This window comes from Castor canadensis, chromosome 12 (genome assembly GCF_047511655.1).
Source record: "Castor canadensis chromosome 12, mCasCan1.hap1v2, whole genome shotgun sequence".
Classification (NCBI taxonomy): Eukaryota; Metazoa; Chordata; class Mammalia; order Rodentia; family Castoridae; genus Castor; species Castor canadensis.
The window spans coordinates 79697047-79719102 of NC_133397.1; the positions used below are offsets into that span (position 1 = coordinate 79697047).

A 22056-nucleotide genomic window follows, 5' to 3' on the forward strand; every position below is an offset into this window, starting at 1 on the left:
ACAGCTGGCTGCTGCCTCTTGGCTTCCAGACCTCCCTCACTGGGCACCTCCCTGGAGCTGGGCAGCATGCCCTGACCTCCGGCAGGCAGTGACCTCTCCCACATGAGCCATCCAGCTGGCAGCAGGCTCCCAGGACTCCAATTCTGAGGCAACTAAGGGCTCAGGACTTGTGCTGAACCATTAAGACCCAGGCTTCAGCAATGCTGGGTCTTTTATACATTCCTTCACTTACTCGGTAGGTATTTGGAAGCTCATTTTATTCATGAAGTCACAGGGTTAATTCCAAGTCTGTCTGGCTCCAACACAATACAACACAACAAACCCCAAAACCACCTTTGTCTCTACTCTGTGCATTATTATTATTATTATTATTATTATTATTATTTGGTGGGACTAGGGTTTGAGCTTAGGGCTTCATGCTTGCAAAGAAGGTGCTCCACTGTTAAGACACACCTCCAAGTCCACTTTGCTCTGGTTATTTTGGAGATGGGATCTGGAGAACTCTTTGCCCAGGCTGACCTTGAACTGAAATCCTCCTGATCTCAGCCTCCCAAGTAGGTAGGATTACAAGCATCAGCCACTGACACTTGGCTTTTGTCTTTACTCTGAATCCTGAAGACTCCCCACCCAATTTCCCAGACTCCCATATTGGGTCTTACCTCTGTCCTGGGAGATAAGCGGCTCCTGGGGCCAGGAAGGACCCTCTCCTGCCTGCCAGCCCTCAGGGTTGGGTAGGACCTGTAAAGGCACATACCTGTCTATAAGCCCTGGAGACAGAGAGGTAAGTAGGAAAGAGGGGAAGGAAAGGAGAGGAAGAATGCTGGGAGTATATGAAAGCTCCACACTCTTTGCTGTCCTCCCACTCAGAATATATGGGCATCGCTCTGAAGAGGCATCCTGGATGTGGAGAAGACCCACATGCTGGAAGTGTTAGTACTGGGCCCTGGAAATCAGTGAGTTTATGTTCCTCCTTCACAAACAGAGATGGTGAGGCCCACAGAAGGAAAGAGACTTGCCCAAGGCTGTATAGGATGTGTGTCAGGACTAAGGTCAGATCCAAGGTCTCCCGTCTCCTGGTTCAATGTTTGGTCCACACAGGGAACTACCGGTGAGGCAGATCCAAGCTTGTCTTCCACAGACGCCTGAGAGAGAAGACAAGGGTGAATAAGAGGTTTAACCAGAAGGAAATTTCTCCCAGGCCCTTTCCCACATCCTATGAGGCCTCCCATCCTATTCAGATGGCCCTTCCTGGGGCAGCTCCCACCCTAAGATGGGTGCTGTGTTATTGGGAGGGTGATGGCCCCTAGCACTGGGCTTGATGGTTTCTACCAAAACAAGAAACAACTTCCAGATTCAACAATGTAGCTCCCAGGCTTCCATCTGAGGATTTAGGGCCTTAGAGCAAGGTCCTGTGAGAATGCACCTCTAGAGGACTGGGAGCTCCTCTGATCTCCATTGTCCTCTGTGAATGGAAAGATTAGAAAGTTACAGCCTGGCTCTGCCATCTTGAGTTCTCTTATCTCTAAAGCACAGGACTCCCTGGGAAAACTGTGCTCCCTATTGTCTCACATATCTTGTCACCATCCATGGTTGATATCAAATATCTCTTGCCATTGTCCTGAAGACCTGATCTAACAATGGACAGGAGGAAAATGAAAGATGTTGAGTTAAAAGTAACAAAATACTGAAATCTCTCAAGAAAACAGAGAACAGGACTCCTAAAGTAGATATTGGTTAGGAGCAGAGGTCAGCCTAGGCTGCCCCTGCCCTGTTACAGTTGGGAATGTCTTGGAGGTGGGAAGGGAAGAATCTGAGAATGAACTGCAACGTCCTGATATTGGAGGAGCTGTTTGTTCTCCAAACCTATCTAGCCATGTCCCCTGGGTTGGTGAGAGGGAGATGTTTGTGGACTTCATTGATAAACATATTCAGTTGGTATCATGGCACCAATAAAATTTCCCATAATTGTGAAGGCCACCCTGACCCAGATTTTCTGTTGTAATACCCCAGCTCTCAAAAGCATCATAAAATAGAGTTCTGGGCCTGGTGGCTCCTGAGGAAGGCCCTCCCTGCAGTGTTCTGAGCACATCCCTGGGCTGATTTCTTATAATAAACTTACCTCGCTTTCCTCCTGACCAGGAGGAGATACTGAGGAAGTCCCCTCAGTGGGAGCCCCTGAAGCCCAGCAGAAAGGGTGTGGTTTGTAGGAAGGCACAGGAGGGGTGGTATAACCACTGGAATCAGTCATGCCACACCCTGTATCTGGCTCACTTCCTGGTTCCCAGGACCCTGTGCTTCCAGGGAGTACAGGCTCCAGGGTCTGCAGGTTGTCAGATCCAGTCCTTTCATTGGTGGGGGAGTCTGGAAACCCCCAGGAAAAGCACTCCCCAGCAGCACTGGTATCTGAGCAAGGGCTCTCCAAGAAGAGAGGGTTATCAAAGAACAGGCTCTCCTCCTCTGCACCCCATTCTGGGGAGGAGTCTGGAGTTTCCCTCCTCGGCCAGACCTGGTTCTCCCCTTCAGCTCCACTGCTGTCATCCCCAGAATCCTCCTCTACAGGTAAGCTAGGGCTCAGGCACCCATCGCCAGAGAAATCCGGAGCAGGTGTGGGAATACAGCACCTCAGCTCAGCCCTGAGCCCTTCAGTCTTCTCTAGCTCCTCCTCCAGATCCAAGACACACATCTGGGCCTGCAGGATGCCAGCCCAGAATACCACCTGTGTGGATGAGTTCTGGTTCTGCCGTGGGCTCCTCACAGGGTGGCTGTCCCCTAGAGACCCTGATGATGCTGGTGTCTGCCTGGGCTCCCTCTGGGAAGAGCAGCTCCCCAGGCATGCAGGCTCCATACCAGGGCTACTATGAGGATCATCAGGCTTCTCGGTGGATTCAGGAGGGTCAAAGGTCCAGGTGTGTTCCCCACAAGGTTCAGGAGGGTCTGGATGGCCATGTGTTTCCCTTGAGCATGCATCTGCATAGGGCTGCAGATTGTCTCCCAAATAGATATTGAGAAGTTCCACTGGTTGGGAGTGGTCCAAGAGTCTGTTGTCACCCATCATCCACAGAACAAAAGCTGCACAGGAAACGGTGTCCGTTTTCACAATTCCATTTCATAGATTAAGGAGAGTACTGAGCAGGGACACAACTTGGCAACTACCCTGGAAATGCCCCAAGTGAATACAGGTTAGAAAAGGCCTGTCAGCCCCTTGAAGAACATGTCCAAGTTCTATACATGTTTGGAGTGCTGCCACAGCTATGATGGTTGCTAGGAGACTCTGCCCTCACAGTCCCACCAAGAAGAGTGTACAGATATGCCAACTGACCCCACACGCTCAAACTGACACCCAGCCAGTCCCTGCCCCAAAGACCACCATCCGTCAGCTGAAGGAATCACATGTGACTTAGCCAGTGAAAATAACTGGTCAAATCAAATCCCTCCCTTGGAAATCTGGATTGGAGAATGCAGACATCGAGGTGGTTGGTAGCAGGAACAGAAGGTGGAAATGTCTCAGGGCATTGTGAAGGCAGTGGAAAGCCAAAATGGCATGCAAACCAGAGTATATGGAGGGCCAAACAGAGACAGACTAGAGACAAGGAGAAGGGAGAAGTCTTGCAGGACAGAAAGGCCATAGCCTCCCTATTTCCACTGTGTAAGTTTCCTACTTTTTGGCCTGCACCATTCACAAGGCTAGCTCACAAGGCTTGCAAGCTGCACACAGATGTGCAACTTGACCAGGCAGAAGTAGTTAGGGGCTCTCCACTAGCTCAGTCTTTGCATCATGAAGGACAAAGCTCCAGCTTTTCTGTCCCGTGGCTAAGTAGACCACTTGCTGCACGGGGAGGAAACTGGTCTTGTCCATCACTGTTCTCCAGCTATTTTAACTCGGTCTCCATTCATCATTCTTGGTTCCACCTCACTACCACACACCTACAGCCCCAGATTGAGGACTTACAGGACTTGCTCCCTTAAATCAGAGGAGCAATAGCTACTACTTTGCTCCCTCTATGCAGCTGCCCATTTCTATCCTCTCAGCAATCTGGATAAGTGGCCTGTGACAGTCTTACTTCTAACAGAAAGGGATGAGTGAGTCCCAGGACCTGCTATAGTTCGGGATCTGGAATGTCCCCCCAAAGACCCACATATAGGCAGGGTCTCCAACGTGATACTAGAGAGTGCTGGAGGTGGAGACTTTAAGAGATGGGGCCTAGTGAGAGGTCTTTAGGACACTTGAGGCACCCACTGAAAGGGATTGTGAGACCCTACTCTTCTCTCTCTTGCTTCCTGGCCATGAGAGTAGTGGTTTTGCTCTGCCATATGCTACCACCATAATATGATGTCTTGCCACAGGCTCAAGGTAACAGGGCCAGTCATGGACCAGAAGCTCCAAAACTGTGAGCCAAAATAAAATTTTTCTCTTCGTTAAGTTAATTATCTCAAATATTTGTTATAGTGATGGGAAGCTAATGTAGGAAGCACTGTCACAAACCATACTATCCTACCCCAACCACAAGCCTGAGAGCAAGGTGAAACACTCTACTACTGCACCCCCCTCAGAAACCAGTCCACAGGGCACAGGGTGACTTGCAAGAGCACTCCACCTAGGGGCTAGAGAAAAAAGGAGGAGAGAAGCAACTGGGTCGTAGGTGTTCAAACACGGGCAACCCCACCTCTACCTTACTGCCTCCCTCCCTTGCCACCTGCCTCCCTGTTAATCTCTACTCTGTCTATGCCCACCTGGCTCCTTTCCTGTGTATGTCCCTTCTCCTGTCCTCATCCCTGACCCCCACACATTGCATTTGAATGTGTGCCTCATGTTCACAGGCATCAGGGCATTTTTCCAAGATGACATCAACTCACCCACTCTTACTAGAGAACTCACTCATTAGACAGAATAAGTCCACATGCAGATAATGGAAATGAAAACAGAGACAGCCAGTGAGAAGGGTGTCCTGGAATTTTTTTTTTTTGTAAGACCAGAGAAATCTCACATGCCTCTCTTTGTAAATACATGCCTATAAATACCAACCTACATATATGTACATAAAGCTGTCATGTAGCAACATATTAATGGCTACAATGGACATCTCTGAGTATTGAATTTACCTTCCCAGAATAAACCAGTGTTCCTTGCTGGATTTTTTTTCATAGGGGAAAAGCTGCAGCAGCATTCCAGAGACCAGAGAGAAGACAGCAGATCTCTGGGGCCTGCAAAGTCTGAAGGACATGGAGAGGAAAGGGGCTAAGAAATGGTGGGGGGGCTCTTGGTGATGGGAGGAGAAGCTCATACGAGGAAGATTACAGTGTGATGGGTGAGAGCAAGGTATATGGTATGACTGGGCCTAGACACATTAAACTCAACCTTGACCACATTCCATCCTTCTCTGACCCCAGTGTGTGATTCCTAGTGTTTACTCACATAGTTCTCCTTGCCTGAAAATAAGCATCAAATAGGCAGGTTCTCAGTGTTTCCTGTTCACTGCTGTGTCTCAGTACTTCATGTAAGTGAATTATCCCCACTCCCACCCACAAAGTTCAGGGGAAGAGGAGGGCATATCCAGTTAGACTGGATCAAAACATTAAAGGTTTGAGTGTTGACTTGGGAAGTTCAAGACAACTTGTGAGCTACCTAGGGTTCCAGAGCCTGGTGGGAGGTAGGCCCAGTTCCACAAAGACCATGCCATATGGATGGAGCACACCTTTATGGTAGGGTTATCAAATATTGCAAATACACGTATTAGGGGCCGGGGAACGTAGCTCAGTAGCAGAGCGCTTGCCTACCATGAGAAAGACCCTGGTTGATCCCCAGCACCTGAAAAAAAAAAGGAACTCCCAATATCTGAGACATGCTTACACTAACAACTTATTCCCTGGTTATAAAAAAAAATCAAATTTAACTGGCCATTCTGGCCTTTATCCAGAAACCCATAGCCATGGGGAAGGTATAAACAATGTTATCAATCCCCTACAAGCATGCCAGTTATCCATCTTTAAAGGTATGAGCTCATCCGTCTTGCCAGCCATTCCACAAATGAGAAAAGCAACAACCCCTTCTTACTAAGAAGGAAGCTAAGGTTCAGAGAGTTTCAGAAATTTGCACAGGTACCTCAGCTAGTAAGTGAGGTAATAGGAATCTGAATCCATTGTGGGTTTCTTCCCATCCACAAATCCATTTCCTTCAGACTCTCATAAAGTCCATAAAGAGACGTATGTTCCTTCCATTCTATATTTTAAAATTGCTCCTCTCTGAATGCAAAAGTGGGATGACCCAAAGAATGTGACCACTTCTGATGGTCATCACAGCTGTCCTATCAGTCACTTGGGTGTCCAGACTTTGTTTCCTGGAGAAAGGATGGAATCTCTCCAACAGAGACAGGTCAGGAATGGGAGAAGCAGAGCCCATGTCTTAGGTAATACATTCAGAATTTTCCTGGGTAATGTATCTCATAAGGAATAATTCAGGGACTAAATTGTGCATCCAGCTGGTGGGAGCAAAGGACACAGGATGGGGATGGGGAAGACCAAGCTCCTCCTAACCCAGTCCACCTCCAAGCTTCAAGGCAGTGATTACAGGGGACAACCTGATTCTACTTTCTCACAATGGATTTGCTTTTTACCTTGGCTTGGGGATACAGCTTTGTACTATAGCTGAAGAATGGTAGGCCAAGCACAGGAGAGGGTATGTCAAGCCTGTCCGGAGAAGGAAGGGTGATAACCCTGGGTGCCCACTTCAGGGTAATGGTGAAGAATGCTGATGCTAAGGCTCACAGACTAGACTCACATCCTAACTCTACAACTGACCAGCCTTATGACTGATCAGAAAACTTCACCTGGTTCCATCTCTGTAAAATAGGGGAAGCTACCATGCAGGTTTGCTATAAAATGGAAATGGGTCTAAGTGCTGATGTTGGGCCTGCCCCTTGGGAAGTACTTAAGAAGTACCATGTCTTGCTCAGTTTAACTTTGTTACTCTGCCATTCAGTCAGAGAAGCCAACATAAACAAAAATGAACACACCAACAACCTTCCTGGTCAGGCTCAGCAGGGTCCCCACATCCTCAGCTCTCAGCCCCCTGAAGGAGTCAGCCTTGAGCCTTCTGTCTGGAGTTTTGTGTCTCTCCATCTCTCTCCCCCTTTAAGTTTTCAGACTCAGCTTCCTTTTACCCTGGCAGTATTTTCCTTCCTGTGGAAAAAGCTTGAAGGCTCCTGACTGTCAAGGGATGTAGGTTAGTTGTCCTGTCTGTGCAGCTCAATCTAGCTGCTGGATTAGACACTCATCCGTGGGTGAAGGAGCTATGAGTAGAATTCGCTGGTCTTAGTTGCATGACAGATCCCCCTGCCCAAGCCTGGGCCCAAAGCACTGTGTAAACTGACTAGGGGAGGCCCCACATCCTGTTCCGGAAGGAGTCTTCATGCAAATGTGGAGAGAGAGAGAGAGAGAGAGAGAGAGAGAGAGAGAGAGAGAGAGAGAGAGAGAGAGAGAGAGAGAGAGAGAAGAGAGAAGAGAGAACCTGGGATTTAGGAAGGGAGCAGAGAGGGTAGGGATGAAGATGAAGTATAGTGACATGCACCAAAGAGCCCCAGAACAGCAGCTGCGGCCTGAGAAGGTCAAGGACCCCTAGGGAGGCTCAGACTGGTCCTCTCCTCTCTCTGTTCTCTTACCCCAGCAGCTAGGTTCTAGTACCCATTCTAGGTGGTTGCTTATCCATGGAAGGAGGAAGTAATGTGAGGCTGGAGCCAGTAATTTCAAGTCTGGATAAGGTCCAATGGTCATGAGGGGTATTTATAAGTAGCTGATGACAGCTCCCAGCCTTTGAACAGAGGAGTGACACAAACAGTGGGATCTCAGCCCTAGAATAAGGAAGCAAGTAGCTAGGGCCTTCCTCCATAAGACTCCCTTTACCATTGGGGTAACAACTATCATTAATGGGTCTTATAAGATTTCAAACAAAGACACTTTGAGAAGGACTTGGTTCTTCTTGCACATCAGGATACCAGTCCCAAACCAGAGCTAAATATGCAGGGAGGATCCCCCTACTTCTAACCCCAGCCTCTCTGGGTGGGGCCGGGAGTACAAGATGCAGCTGGGATCCCCCTAATGGCAGAGGCTGAGTCTCCACTCCTGTAGAGCTTCCCCAGTCCCAAATCTGCTGAGACTCCCTCCCTCCATGGTCTAGGGTCAAGACATTCTGAGGGCCTCAGCCACAGCTGTCACCAGGACTTTACGAAGAGCTTCCTTGGCCCTTCACCCTTCACTACAGCAGACCTCTAGGAGATCTGGCATAGGATCGGGAGATAAGTAAAGCATCAGAGAAAGGTCAGATGGAGAGGGGATAGGCTGAGGGAGAAGCAGCATACATAGACAGAAGAGAAAGGAAAGCAGGGATGTAAGGAGGCCAAGCTCATACTAGGTACACAGGCATTAGGTGCACAAGGTCCAAGGCCCACAACTCCTTCCTGTCCACCTGTCCTGATTCCCTGCCACAAGGGCCCATACGTGGCTCCCCCAGGTTCCCACCAGCCCCACTCGAGGCAGAACCACCTGACTCACCTCCAAAGGACCCAGGATTGGGGAGCTGTCGTGGGCTCCCCAGCTCCAGGGGCACTTCCTGCTGCTCGGTCGTCTGCCCTGCAAATGTGGTAGCTAGAGCTTCCGACTTCCGCTCCCCTTACCACAGTGACACACACCCCTCCTGCTCCCCAGGGCTCCCCAGGCCTCAGAGTCGCTCAGCACCTCACACTTCCTGCCCACAAGACAAAACCTCCACTCTCAGCTCCAACACTGCCCAGCCTCCTTCCCTACTCCCCAACTCCCTGGAGGCCCATAACCTACAGCACTGGGCCCACAAAGAACCTTCCCTGGAATGAACTGGTCTTCTCCCACTATGGAGGAACCTGGGAGAGAAAAAGGGGAAGGTGCCAAAGCCAGGACTGTGACAGGCCCCTCCTCCTTCCTCCCTTGGTTCTGCCCTAGCTCAGTTCCCTGCCAGACACCCAGTGGGAGACAGGAGGGACAGGACAGTTCCAAGTCAGAAAACTTTTTATTCCTGTTTTCAGTGTATGTCATTTCAATTTTTGTATGGCTACATCTCATGTCACCAATAATAATGACACCTGATAATAACTGCCTTCTCATTACAAAGTATCCTCCAATAGCTCCCAAACTAGTTCTCACACCTACGTTCTGAAGCATTACTTTGCCCATTATATAGATCCAGACCTGGAGACAGGTTCAGAGAGGCTAAACTGCTGCTCAGGGTCCCACAACTGGAAAGTCACAAAGTAAGATTCAAACTCAGAGCCTCTGAGCGCATGAAGTGACTCTCATCCATTCCCCATGGCTGAGTCTACAACCTAAGTTCTCAGGATACAGGCTGTGGGTGTCCACGAGTGGACTATACCACTCTCTGCTCTTTCTATACATCCTACTTTCCCAGCCTCAACTACCACCAATTTCTCTGCTGAGTGTCCAAAGACCCAACCCCAGCCTGAGCTCTAGTCTTTATAAACTCACCAATCTGCCCAGGATCCTCCTTCACTGGCGTGTCCATAAAGTAGTGCCATCAAACCCAGGCTACCTGGCCCACACTTGAGAGGGCCTGGCTGTAGCTCAGACCATCCTCACCCCTCTACAGCACAAGAGTCCATAGGGACAGGCCTACCTGGAGTCCACATAACCCTTTTCTCCACCATACTCTGGGTGCTCAGGACATGAAATTCTCTGCTTCCAGCCTATATAGCCTCCTCTTCTTCCCGTGAGCACAAGGCAAGGAGTCAGGCACTCTGTGGAAGTACAGGTGAGGGAGAACATGGGCCCAGATAAGGGCGGTAATGACAGAGAAGGGCAGGTCTAGGTCTCGGAACTATATATTGGGGACAACTGCGAAGACTTGCTGTTTAGTCAGATGGCAGAGAAGTCACGGGCAACTTCAGGCTTGAGCAACTAGACAGTAACAATGGCATTTGCTGAAGTAGAAAAGAGTTGGAGAGAGAAAGCTTAGGAGAGGAAATCAAGGGTTTGGGGTTTTAAATGTTAGGTTTATCTATATGTGAGGTATGCAAGTAGGCAACTAAAAAGCTCACCTGGAGCTCACAAGCACCAGCAGAGAGGTGGTCTGAGGCAGGGATGGTGGGAGGAGAGAAGTCAGCCGAGGAAACTGATAAGGGTCTGTCAAGAAGGTGAGAGAAACAGGACAGAGTGTTATCACCCAAGATGAGAGGAGGTTACTTCTAAAGGAGGAAGTAGTCGGCTTTGTTGAAGGCTACTGGAAAGTCAAAGAAAATAAAAAGTGAAAGTGATCCATCATTGAACATGCAGAGGCTACAGACAAGCAAGGTTGGGAGGGCAGGATAGAAGCAGAAGCCAGGTGGCCAGGAAGTGAGGAGAGTCCTCTCCTTGACTCCAGGCTCTGCCCCCTCCGGTTCAACCTCCCAGTGACCCACAGCATGCTCAACTCCCTGAAGCTGGAATGGCACTGGTCAGGCAGTCTGCCTCTTTCCCTAATCCCAGGCTCTGGCTCCTCCACTTGTTTATGAGTCTACAGCCTCCCTTGGACCATGAACTTATCAACAGCAAGAACTGGCTTATTTACTTCACAGCAAAGTGCCTACCTTAAAATTGTCCCATAGCTACTTAATGAGTGACTAAAGTTGCTCATCTTCTCTTCTTCAATCACTGCAAGACAATAATATGGGAAATAAACTTGCTTTTCCCTCTCCTTTCAGGCAACAGGCCGTGTGTGTGTGTGTGTGTGTGTGTGTGTGTGTGTGTGTGTGTGTGAGTGCAGTGCATGTGTGTTGGAGGTATGGGGCATGAGTAGTTCTTACATCAAATTTCAAGAACCTCCCAGACTCCTGTCACCCTCACCTCAGTTCTACTTCCCTCAACTTTCATCCCCTTCCTCAGACTACAACAAACAAAACTCTTGGTAGAGGATCCCTTGGTAGAAGCCAGGAGGGCCTCTAGCTCTTGGGGGTGCAGGGGCTCACCAGCTCTTCAGAGCCCACCAGCAGTGACCTTTGATCTGTGTCCTTTTCCCCCACTCCTAGGGTCCCCCCCAGCCCACCACCCTTCCCCACAGCCCCGAGGATACACAGCTTCCTGGCCTCACCATCAGAAGGCAGCCCATGGCCCACACAGCCCAGGGCAAGCAGCGAGGCCAGAAGGCCCCTCCTGCTTCCTCAAGGTAAGCTTCTTCCTGTTTTCAGGCAGAGGAAGTGGCACAGTATAGGTGGTGGTGAGATGGCATCTCACACTTGAGCAACAGAGTCGGAGAAGGGGCTAGTACCTGGGAAAGGAGCCTCCTAAGAGGCAGAGGGAGAGAGGACAGAAGTGGCAACACCCATTCCTGAGGCCTCCTGCAAGCTGACATTTACTGAGGCAGTCTCCTAGGGACCAGGTGGTGGGGTAGGGAATATTATTATCCCCATGCTTCAGACAGATGAGGAAAGAGAGGGTCAGAGCAGTCACTCGAGCTCACTCAGGCCGTAAGTAAATGGCAAAGTTGGGACTTGAACCTAGGACTGCTGACCCCAACAAATACACTCCAGCTCTAGTGCAGTACCACCCACATACTGCAGATAAAAGAACTGCCTGAAGACTTGGAGCTAACGCAGTCTAAGCCTGAAGACTCTTCTCCCAACCTAACCTCATTAGAACACAAGAGTTGATGGAGCTTACTTACTGAACTTCCAGGGGCACTAGCAACCCAGTGAAGTGACAGGAGAGGTCTGAGGCCTCCCATGCCCTTGAATTTGTCCCCATAAAAGTTATCTCCTTTAGGGGGAAGCCTGGAAGTACGGCAACCATGTACTTTTTCTCCAGAAAAGGTCCTATTCTCTGCCTGCTCTGTGACCTCCGAAAGCCAGGGCCCTTAGGAAGGACAGACAGGAGGACACCTGCTTCCCCAGACATCCGTCTGCCAAGTTAGTTGTTTACCATCTCACCATCCAGCCTGACAATGGCTTCCCAGGGTCAGAGCAGAGAGTTGGAAGTAGAGCAGGGCAAGGGCTTCCAATGACTGGACACATAGCAGGGGCCAAAGGCCCCCTCCCCAATGTCTATGTGTTAGGATGGAAGGGAGCTGCCTCTCCCAGGCAGGACAAAGAGGAATGGTAAAGAGTCCATAGTAACTCCACTGCCACCTCTCAACACATATGTGGGTATCAATGCTTCCCTCAGTTTCCTGGACAAGACAGGAAGTGATTACAAAAGAAAATGACAGGGCTGGGGAGGTAGCTCAGTGGTAGAGCATTTACTTTCCTAGCATGCACAAAGCCCTGGGTCCCATCCCTAGTACTGCAAAACAAACAAACAAAAAAGTAAACAGCAAATGTCTATCTCTGCACTTGTTACCAATCCCAAGGTAGGTATGGCAGTTAGCCTGGCAGCTTGGAAGCTGTTTCTATCCTGCCTGTGCCCAAATGAAAGACCTTCTGTGTCTATAGACAGATGCCTGGGCTCTCCTCTGCCTCTGCCTTTCTCTCCCAGGCCTCCTGTCCTAGACTCTCTCCCAAAGCTGGGAGTTTTTAAGATGAGCACTTTTCCCTGCAGCCACTTGCCATAGATCCCTCCCTCATGTGGTAGTGAGTCAGGATCCAGAGTTACTCACTATCTATCTCCCATCCCATTGGCACCAGAAGGCATCCACAAAACATCTGCTAAAGCACATGTACCCGCCATTACTTACACTAGCGAAAATGCTCACTATCCACAAGAAGGAATTGGATAAATAAATGATGGTATAGACATGTAGCCATATGGTGAACCCAGGCAATCTGTAATGATCTTGTTTTGAAAAGTATTTAAGGAAGTTGAAAGATGCTCATAGCATATTATTAAGAAAACTTTATATATTCAGTATAATATAAGGCTTTTGAAAACTTGTTTGTATATTATATAATAAAACAATGATAAGTATTACACAGCAATTGCATACATGATTTTAATTTCTTTTATGCATGTTTGGTATATACCTAATTTTTTAAAATAAATATATATTATGTTTATCATCAACAGAAATAATAAAGGATTTATAAAGTGAGTTTTTTTGACTCAATCATGATGAAATATCTCAGCTCAGTTTAAATACGGAGAGATTCTTTTACAAATTTTGTCTCTCATTGCTGGTGGAGGCTGAGAATTATAGTGGAATAGTGGTGAGGGCTTGAGAATGTCTCACAGGTTTGTTTGGGGTTTTTTGTTTGTTTGTTTGCTTTGCTTTGTTTTATTTTGGTGGGGGTGGGGTAGGTGGGGGGTGTGCTGGGGATGGAACCCAGAGTCTGGCACACACTAGGCAAGTGCTTTACCTTTGAGATACATCCCCCACCCCCATGTTTATCATTCTTGACCTTTAATTGTCATCATCTCTCAAGAGGCTGCCAGTGTGACCTCTCTGATGCAGATGTGGGGACCATCATGGAACCTGAGATGGTATAAAATCATTTTAAGGTAAAGACATTTGAGATTGAGCAGATATAGAATGAAGTCTTCTTGGAAATTCTTTTATGTGACTAAAGGCAGCAACTTCTGAGGAAAAAAGGCTACCATAATCTCTTCTTCAGGGAGCATCCTTCCCAAAGGGAGAACAGAAATGAACCCCACCCCCTGGTGGATGAGAGCAAAATCACCCACACCTATGCACACAGACATTATCACAAAGTTTCTCATTTGTTCTCCAAAAATCCACCTGCCTCTCCCACAGAAGCCTTCTTCTGACCCTACTCTCTCTCCTACTAAGTATATGTCTTTAACTTTAACCACTTAACAAGACAGCTATTCCTGTTAATCTGTCATTTGTCAGTTTAATTTTCAGGTTCATCACTAAATAAATCTAAAAGGGTAGAGTAAAAGGGGTTTCTCCTCCTTGTAGGGTAGGGAAAGAAGCACCTGCCCCAAGTTTACCTCCTCCCTGAATCCACAGAGCTAAGGCTATGTTTGTCTAAGTGGGTATGGAACACACATAATGAACATTTTTAACAGTTAAGTATTGATCTGAGTATATATTACAAAAAATAGAGCTGGCACAGCAAACCTTTGTTCTCACAGATGTTATTACTTAGGATAACATGTAAAATAGATAACTGCTTTATGCTATATTTTAAGTATAAGTATTCAAAGAAAAACATTAAATAAATAATATTACAGGTGAAAAATTCTTGTACCAAAAATCATGACAGGGATAGGGAAATGAGCAGACATCTCTGTCATTTCCGGCACTTGTCTCTTTGGAGAAAGAACAGAATGTCTTCCTCATTCATTGGCCTTGATCAGCCATTAATCACTGAATAGATATCTAGGTGTGTATGACTATCTGGAAAGCAAGGCATGGTGTTATAAAACAGAACAGGTATATTTGACAAGGTAAAGAAGGAAGACAACTCAGAGCAAGGCATTTCTTGGGCCACCCAAAAGATCACATATTGTTGCTAACTCTGCCCTTAGCAACAAATTCCTGAGCTTTCCAGAGCCCTCTGCAAAGGCAGAGGCAGATCCATGCTTATTCATGGAAACCTTCAGGGGAAAAGGGGATAGCCTACCCTGGGAGCACCCAGCAAAAACAGTGCTTGGGCCTCCTGAGCTCCTGTCCAGGTGGTTGAGCCTGCACACCTGCAGGTATCCTAAGGACATTTATTTTTATCTGCCTTGGTAGGTCTATGCATCCTCCAAGGCCACACACAGAGCCTTCTGGAAGGCAGGGCTCACTCTTTGGGCCTTGCCATACACAATCCACTTCCCACCCTTGTCCAAGTTCCAGAGCAGTGAAGTTCATGCTGAGAGGATGCTGAATTCATTAGCTAGGAGACAGTGTTCAAAAGTGCACCAGGCCTCCTCACTGGCCCAGCCTGTCCTTCCACTTCTCCTTGCGCACCTGCCTCGGGGCTGTGTTCTTCCTGAGCCTCTTTTGGCCCTTCACCCTCTTTCAGGGTGATTCCACTCCCACACATTCACTTTCCAACAGCTCCCTCAAGATTCACAAACCCCTCCCCAGCCCAGAATCCTTATTACCAACGAGAGCCCTCTAGAGGGATTTCAGACCTAGCAGTCTGCCCATGTGCCCATGGGCACCCTCTCTACCCCAAACCCAGGCCTGCCCTTCCCAGGTCCTGTCTAGTGACTGCTTCACATCTGCCAGCCTTCGCCCTCTCCCTCATACAGAGGGAGGGAGGGGGCAGTCCTGCAGCTTCCACCTTTTCAGGTCCCACTGCTCCACCCTCACGCAAAGCCCCCTCCTGTCTCCTCCGGAGAACTACAAGCACAAGCTCCCTGCCTCTCAGAGTTCACGTCCTCAGTTCACCGAACTTCTCTAGAACCCAGAAATCACTCCTGCCTGGAAAATCTTCACTGACTAGACACCCTACACCCCCACTCCCATCTCCTCACATTTCCTCTGTCCTGCTGATTTAGAGAAATCTAATCCTGGCCCTGGAGATCTCTCCCTCCTCCTCCCATATGACCACCTCCCCCTCCCCATTATGAGCTGTGGCCCCAGCAGTCCACTGATCCCTCCCTAAAGATCCTGGTACATGCCGCATTCTGTTCTCTTGGTCAGCTCAGTTCCCTTCCCATTCTTCTTTCCATCCATCCAATCCTCAGGATCCCCACATAATGCCACTTCTCCATTTGGCATTCAAGACCAATCTAATAAGAATAACTACACTCAGGAGGTTGAGGCAAGAGGATTTCGTGTTTGAAGCCAACCTGGGCTACATAGTGAGCTTGGGATATATAGCAAGATCCCATCTCAAAAAATATCAACTGTCACAGAAGTAGAAGCCAAGTATGTACCTAGTAATCAGACAGATCTTTAAGGAAAACTAGCAATAGCTTTAACAATCAAGAAAAAGGTCATAACCTATGACCTGGTGTGGTAGATCACACCTGGAATCTCAGCAACTCAGGAGGCCCTGATCTCTATCAGGATCTCTATTTGAGGCCAATCTAGGCAAAAAGTTATCAAGATCCATCTCAACAAACAAGCAAGACAAGGTAGCACACATCTGTAATCCCAGCTACACAGGTGGAAGATCACTGTCCAAGGCCAGCCCTTGGCAAAAAGCTTGAGAAAAAAGCTATCTGAAAAATAACTAAAGCAAAAAGGGCTGGGGAGTGGCTCAAGTGGTAGAGAGTTTGCCTAGCAAGCACACGACCCTGAGTGTAAACCCCGGTAACCCTGCCAAAAAAAAAAAAAAAAAGGGTCATGATTTATAACACAATGCAATACATATATAAATCAATATCCTGTGTTGATCTAAAATACATCCAGCTCTAAGGATAAACCTATCACTCACAAACTGGCCAGTGCACACAAGGGTATGGGGGTAACAGACATGGGAAGCAGTCACTGGGGCTAGGGATGCAAGAGGATACCTTGAATTCAAAAATGGAGCCAAAATCCAACTTAAAACATAGGCCAAGTGCTATAGCCTTGATCTGGAATGTCCCCAAAGTCTCAGGTGTTAAAGGCTTAGCCCCAGTTTAAGAGGTGAGGCCTATTGGGTGGTCTTAGGTCATTGGCATGTGCACTCAAACAGAATAATGGGACCCAAGCCCTTTCCCCTCCCCTACCCCATCTCTCATTCTCTCTCTCTCTCTCTCTTTCTCTCTCTCTCTCTCTCTCTCTCAATCTCTCTCTCCTTTTCTCTCTCTCTTTCTCTCATCCCAGCCATGAGGTGATTAGCTTTGCTCTACCACATATTCTATGCTGCCTTGCCACAAGCCAACCGACTATCTCAACTGCAACCTCCAAAACTGTGAGCCCAAATAATCTTTCTTCTTTAAGTTCATTCATTTCAGGTACTTTTGACAGTAACCCCAAGGGTATGAATAGCACACAGAAAGGAAAACAGCTTAAAACATGTATAGAAATCCTAATACCACTAACCAGAAAGAAATACTATTAAGTGTGATGACACTTTTTAAAATCTGTTAAATTGGCAAGAACAAAAGTTGATGCTACATCAAGTTAATAGAGCCATGGGGCTCTATTCAAGTACATGTAACTTTAAAGCCACATTCATGAGTTTCTCTTGCTTAAATAGTCACAGAAGTGAAAGACTAGCTGCAAGTAGGTTTAATACATTCCTGCCCATCCTTGCAAACAAATCCAAATAGGGGAAATGACCTACAAACCCATAACAGACTGGCTTAATAAATATGGCACATCCATTCAGTGAAATATTCTGCATTTACTTTTAAAAAGATGACGTCCATCTATATATCTTGAAGATGGATTGTTAAGAATGATTTTTAAGTTAAAAAAGAAGGCATATACTTACTATGTCCTGATATTTGTGGTTTTATAAAAAAGGAAAGGTATATATACATGCTCGTTTACAAATAGAATATATATTCTTAAGAAATTGCCTCAGATACAGCTGTGCTTGTAGTTCAAAGAAAACTTAGCCCACAGCCTAGGTGTTGCATTTAACCTCACTTCTAGCTTTTGCTATAAAAAAACCACCTATGTCTCTCTAAGCACGCAGCCCTGGTTAATCATTTAAATTAGCAGCATAAGGCTGATTTACCCAAAGCCTCCCCAATCTCCCTCCTCTCCCTTTAAGACTGATGCAAACCCACAGATGACCAACCACCAGACTTCATCAACCATTTCCTCCTAAAGATAAAGGAGCTTAAAACCTGTGTTGACTTAAGATCTTTCAGAATGCCAGTCCTCATCTTCTGGGTCTTGTTAGCTTACTGAATAATTATTTTTTTTCTTGCTGCAAAATGTGTCCTCAATTCATTGAGCAGTGAGTAAACAGACTTGGGTTCAGTAACAACGAAGAGAACCAGAGATCAGATGATAGGAAAGGGAGGAAAATTTTCACTATGTATCTTAAGGGTTGTATGAATTAATATTAAAATTTTTGATACAAGTATTTCTTTTAAAAATATTTTTAAGAGAATGTTTAACCTGTGTAAATACTATCTAAAAGGTATTTTTAAGGGAGAGAAGCAGAATGTGCTCATAGCCCCTGGTGTCTTCTCTAACCACCTGTGTGGTCATGTTCTGTGGATGAATATCCTTTCAGCAAAACCCACCCCCTTGCCAGGCTTCCTGTGGCACTACTTCAACCCTGCTGACACCTATTGGCCACACTGAGCATATGCCTACATGTCCTCTCCATCACCCCAATCTTTTGTGTGAAAATCACAGGAGCCAAATGGGATATCAATTACTATGATTTAAATGTGTCCCCAAATTTTGGGGGTTGGAAACTTAGCCTCCAGTCATATGCTAATGATATTTGAGAGGTGGGACCTTTGGGAAGTGATCATGAGTAGATTAGTCCACTCATAAATTCAGGGAGGGTCTCAAGAGTGACTTTGCTATAAAGGCAACTCTGGCTAGCTTGGTCTGTCCCACGACAGGTGATGCTCTCCCTATGTAACAATGCAGCAAGAAGTGTCCTCATCAGATATCAGTACCATGATCTTGGACTTCCCAGATTCCAAGCTATGAGCTAAAAAACAACTTTTTTTCTTTTTGGTGATCTGGGGATTGAACCCAGGGCTTTGCACTTGCTAGACAGGCGTGCTACCACTTGAGCCACTCCACCAGCTCTTTCTGTGTTGGTTACTTTTGAGATATGCTCTTGCTTTATGCCAGGACTGGCCTAGTCCTTGACCCTGTTATTTGTGCTTCCCACCACAGCAAGGATGACAGGCATGCGATACAGTGCCCAGCCACTGGTTGAACTTTTTGCACATGCTGGCCTCGAACTGCAATCCCGGTAAGCTCTACACAGTGTTCACCCTGCACCCCGTGTCCTCTCCATGGGTTGGGACCAGCACTTGTAGGAATAAGACACAGGGCAGGGCTATTTTATCAAGAGACCAATTTCATGTGTAGACTCGGTACTTCTATAAAAATTGGGGCAGCAGAGAGAACTCTATCTTAACAGAGTGTCTTAGCAGTGGGGGCTCAGTGATTAACAGCATTGTTCCAAACAGCATTGGTATCAAATTCTAATTCTTTACTTCCTTGCCATGCAACCTTGGACAACTTCTTCCTCTCACTGGGCCTCAGTTTTCTCACCTGTGAAAAAGAATAGCAATAGCATATACCCTACAGACTTGCTATGAGGATTATTTGTTATTATTTCACGTAAGCCTCTCAATGGTAGCCTAGAATATATACAGCACATGTTCAGTAAATGACTTTTACTACATACATGCTCTCCAGCTACTTTTATTTTTTTAAGCCTGCTAAGGATGAAAGAACAGATTATTGGAATTTTTCAGAAGGCAACAGCTTTTCTTCCATCCCTAGTTCCCAAGGGTTTTACTGATTTGAAAACTTTGGGATCTGCCTCCTACTGTAGATCTCTTTATGTGGGCCCATCATGTGTTGATGGACACTGGGTATAAGAGCAAGCGATCTCTCTCCAGCCAGGAGACATGCTCTCCTTCTCAGGTGACCACTTCCTGCCCTGCTAGATATAAACCACCAGGCCTGACCCTGAGCTCCTCTGGAGCTTGTGAATCTCTGCCACAAAGGCAGGGGTCAGTGAGGGGTTTGGGGGAAGGACACACACCATCTGCTTTCTTGGCTGCTCTCTGGTCCACAGGTTGAGCCCTACCACTGCCTCCTTTAGGAAAGCCTCTGAGATGCCTGCTCACCTGTCAGAGCCACCCTGGCCTCTCTCTTCTTCCTCCAGCATGTTTAGTGTGCTTATGTCTTGCTCACAGCTCAGGGTCTCTGCACTCACTGTTTCCTCTGGCTGAAATCTTCTTTCCCCAAATAGGTACATGGCCGTGTTCTATCTTCCTTCAGGTCTCCACTCAAACTTCATCTCCTACACACAGCCTGTACTCTCCATTCTATCGATCATAGCAGCCCTTGTCACCTTCAAATCCCTTAAGCTGATATGTCTTTCTTCATGCCATTTATCTGGCATAACATTAAGATTGTTACGGTTTATTGTCCAATTCTTTTCACCAGAAAATAAGATCTATGAAGGGAAGGACTATCTTGTTCACTAATGTTCCTTTTAAACCTGCAGGAGGGGCTGGCTGAATGGCTCAAGTGGTAGAGTGCCTACCTAACAAGCACAAAGCCCTAAGCTCAACCCCAGCACTGCCAAAAAATAAATAAATAAAGTCTGGAATAGTCCCTGGAACACACAGGCCATCAAAAAAAAATATTTGCTGGATGAATGAAGAAATGAGTGAGCAAGTGAGACAACACAGCATCTATTCTGGAAAGGCATAGTCTCTGCCTTAGCTTTAAGTTTCCAAACAAGAAAAATACTCTCAGGACTTCAGAGAGGGGCTCCTCACCACTTGTCCACTGTCCACTGACCCCTTACAAGAAGCTTATAACTCTCCACTCACAGGAACAGAGGACCCCTATCCTGTGCCTCAGATTTCTGGACCCTGAAAATAGTACCATTTTCCTACCTCATTTAGGAAGTGGACTTGCTATCCTTTGTCACTAGGAGCCAGTTTTTCTTTTTTGTTCCACTGTCACACCTATCCTGTTTTGGGTTTTTCCATTTTTGTTCTGATAGCACTTATTGCTATCTGAAATAATCTCAATCTCTCTTTCTCTCTCGCTCAACCTGCATGTAAGTAAGAACAGTGCCTATAATGCAGGATTGTAGTTGCCATTCAGTATCTGTTTAATAAATGAATTAAGAAATGACTCTTCTTCACTCCTTCCATAAAGAGGAAATGCCATGTCCAGAAGAAAAGAATGAACTATGGCACTACATGCTGTCTAAACATGACCTTGGCGAGTTTCTCACGTAGAGGGGGTCATAGACATCCAATTAGTTGCTAATTACATTCAATCAGCTTTGGTACCAGAGCGGGTCTGAGCTAATGAGGTTTAAGGGCAAGTGGAGCCCAGAATTCCCCAGAACTTCACTTTGATGGCTGGCCTCCTGACCCAGACATGCATGCCATAGACACAGAGGTCTGGTAAGCATGTTGACCAGGGCAGCAAAACCCATCCTGACGGCTGGAAAAATTCCAGCAGAGACCTCATTTCCCTGCCTTCATCATCATACCGAAATTACAACGTAGACTTAATTTCAGCACCAGAAAGGAACTCTACAGTGAATGTGACTTTATAAACTGAATGGACACTGTCCCTTCCCAGGAATGTCTTTTATGCACTCTGGCCAGACACACCAAGAAGGGCCACGAAGAGGGACCTGCACCAAGCAGGTAGGGAACAGCTAGGCTATGCTTCATCCTGGGGGTAACCTCCCAGCTCCCGCAACACAGGGGCCTGCAGGGAGGAGGGCAGAGTCTGGTCATGGGACCAGTCACCACTGGGGAAGTTAGGAGCAAACCCCTCAATGTGAATGGTTCTGACACTGATAGTTTTAAGAGCTTCCTGCTCTACAGAGAACTGCGAACCCAGATCCACCACCCTAGGTGAAGACACGCAGAGCCACCGCACCCCAGGCCCTGGTGACTCCCAGTGAGCCACAGCCGAGCCGCAGCCAAGCTACCCTAGCTCCAAACACGGCTTAGGCTGGATTCTTGGGGTCCCCTGCTGGCTCTAAACCTTCCTGCAGCCTCTCCCCGGCTCAGGCCCCTTGTTCTTGATGTCCTGGTCCTGACAGTGGCTCCGCAGGTGCTCACTACACAGTCACTGTGGAGGACCGCGGCGTGGACTCCCAGGCTCGGCCCCCCGCTCACCCTCCCCACGTGCCCTTACCCATTTCCCGCCGGGCTCCTGCTCCGGCCGCCTGCCCGCCCGGGCGCCCCATGGCTCCGCGCCCGGGAGCCGGCCTGGGCTGCAAGGGCTGCGGGGCGGCGCTCTGCCGGGCTGGGCCGGTGCCGCCTGGCGCTCGCGGGAGGGACTCGGTTTCCGGGAGGCCGGGGCCGGGCTCCGCGCGAAGCCGTCTGACTGGTCGGACCGACGCGGCGCGGGGCTGGGCCGCCGGGCAGGGCCAAGCGCCTCCCGCGCACCCTGAGCTGCACTTAGACACCTCTGGTTTATTTTTCCAACACAGAGACCGGAAACTGAGGCCAGACTCACATGCCTGCACGTCTTGAGCAGGGCAATAATTGAGCATCCCATACTAACCCATTGTTTACTATTTA

The 22056-nt window shown here is 47.7% G+C and overlaps 1 protein-coding gene across 4 annotated transcripts in view; it reads right to left on the bottom strand.

Annotated features, from left to right (window-relative positions):
- Nucleotides 1-21801, bottom strand: part of Psd4 (pleckstrin and Sec7 domain containing 4) — a 35165-nt gene extending 13364 nt beyond the window's left edge. The window contains exons 1-6 of one of the 4 annotated variants that reach the window (XM_074050163.1): nucleotides 21668-21782; nucleotides 10605-10668; nucleotides 9656-9776; nucleotides 2120-3154; nucleotides 1017-1142; nucleotides 660-738 (exon numbers count right to left, since the gene is read on the bottom strand). In XM_074050163.1, the coding sequence (XP_073906264.1) occupies nucleotides 660-738; nucleotides 1017-1142; nucleotides 2120-3055 (1141 nt within the window). In that variant the 5' untranslated portion in view covers nucleotides 3056-3154; nucleotides 9656-9776; nucleotides 10605-10668; nucleotides 21668-21782. Of the gene's footprint in view, nucleotides 1-659; nucleotides 739-1016; nucleotides 1143-2119; nucleotides 3155-8544; nucleotides 8977-9655; nucleotides 9777-10604; nucleotides 10669-21667 lie in introns of those variants that run through there. The other 3 variants (XM_074050164.1, XM_074050162.1, XM_020158013.2) reach the window with 3 other exon arrangements.
- Nucleotides 21802-22056: the final 255 nt, after the last annotated feature.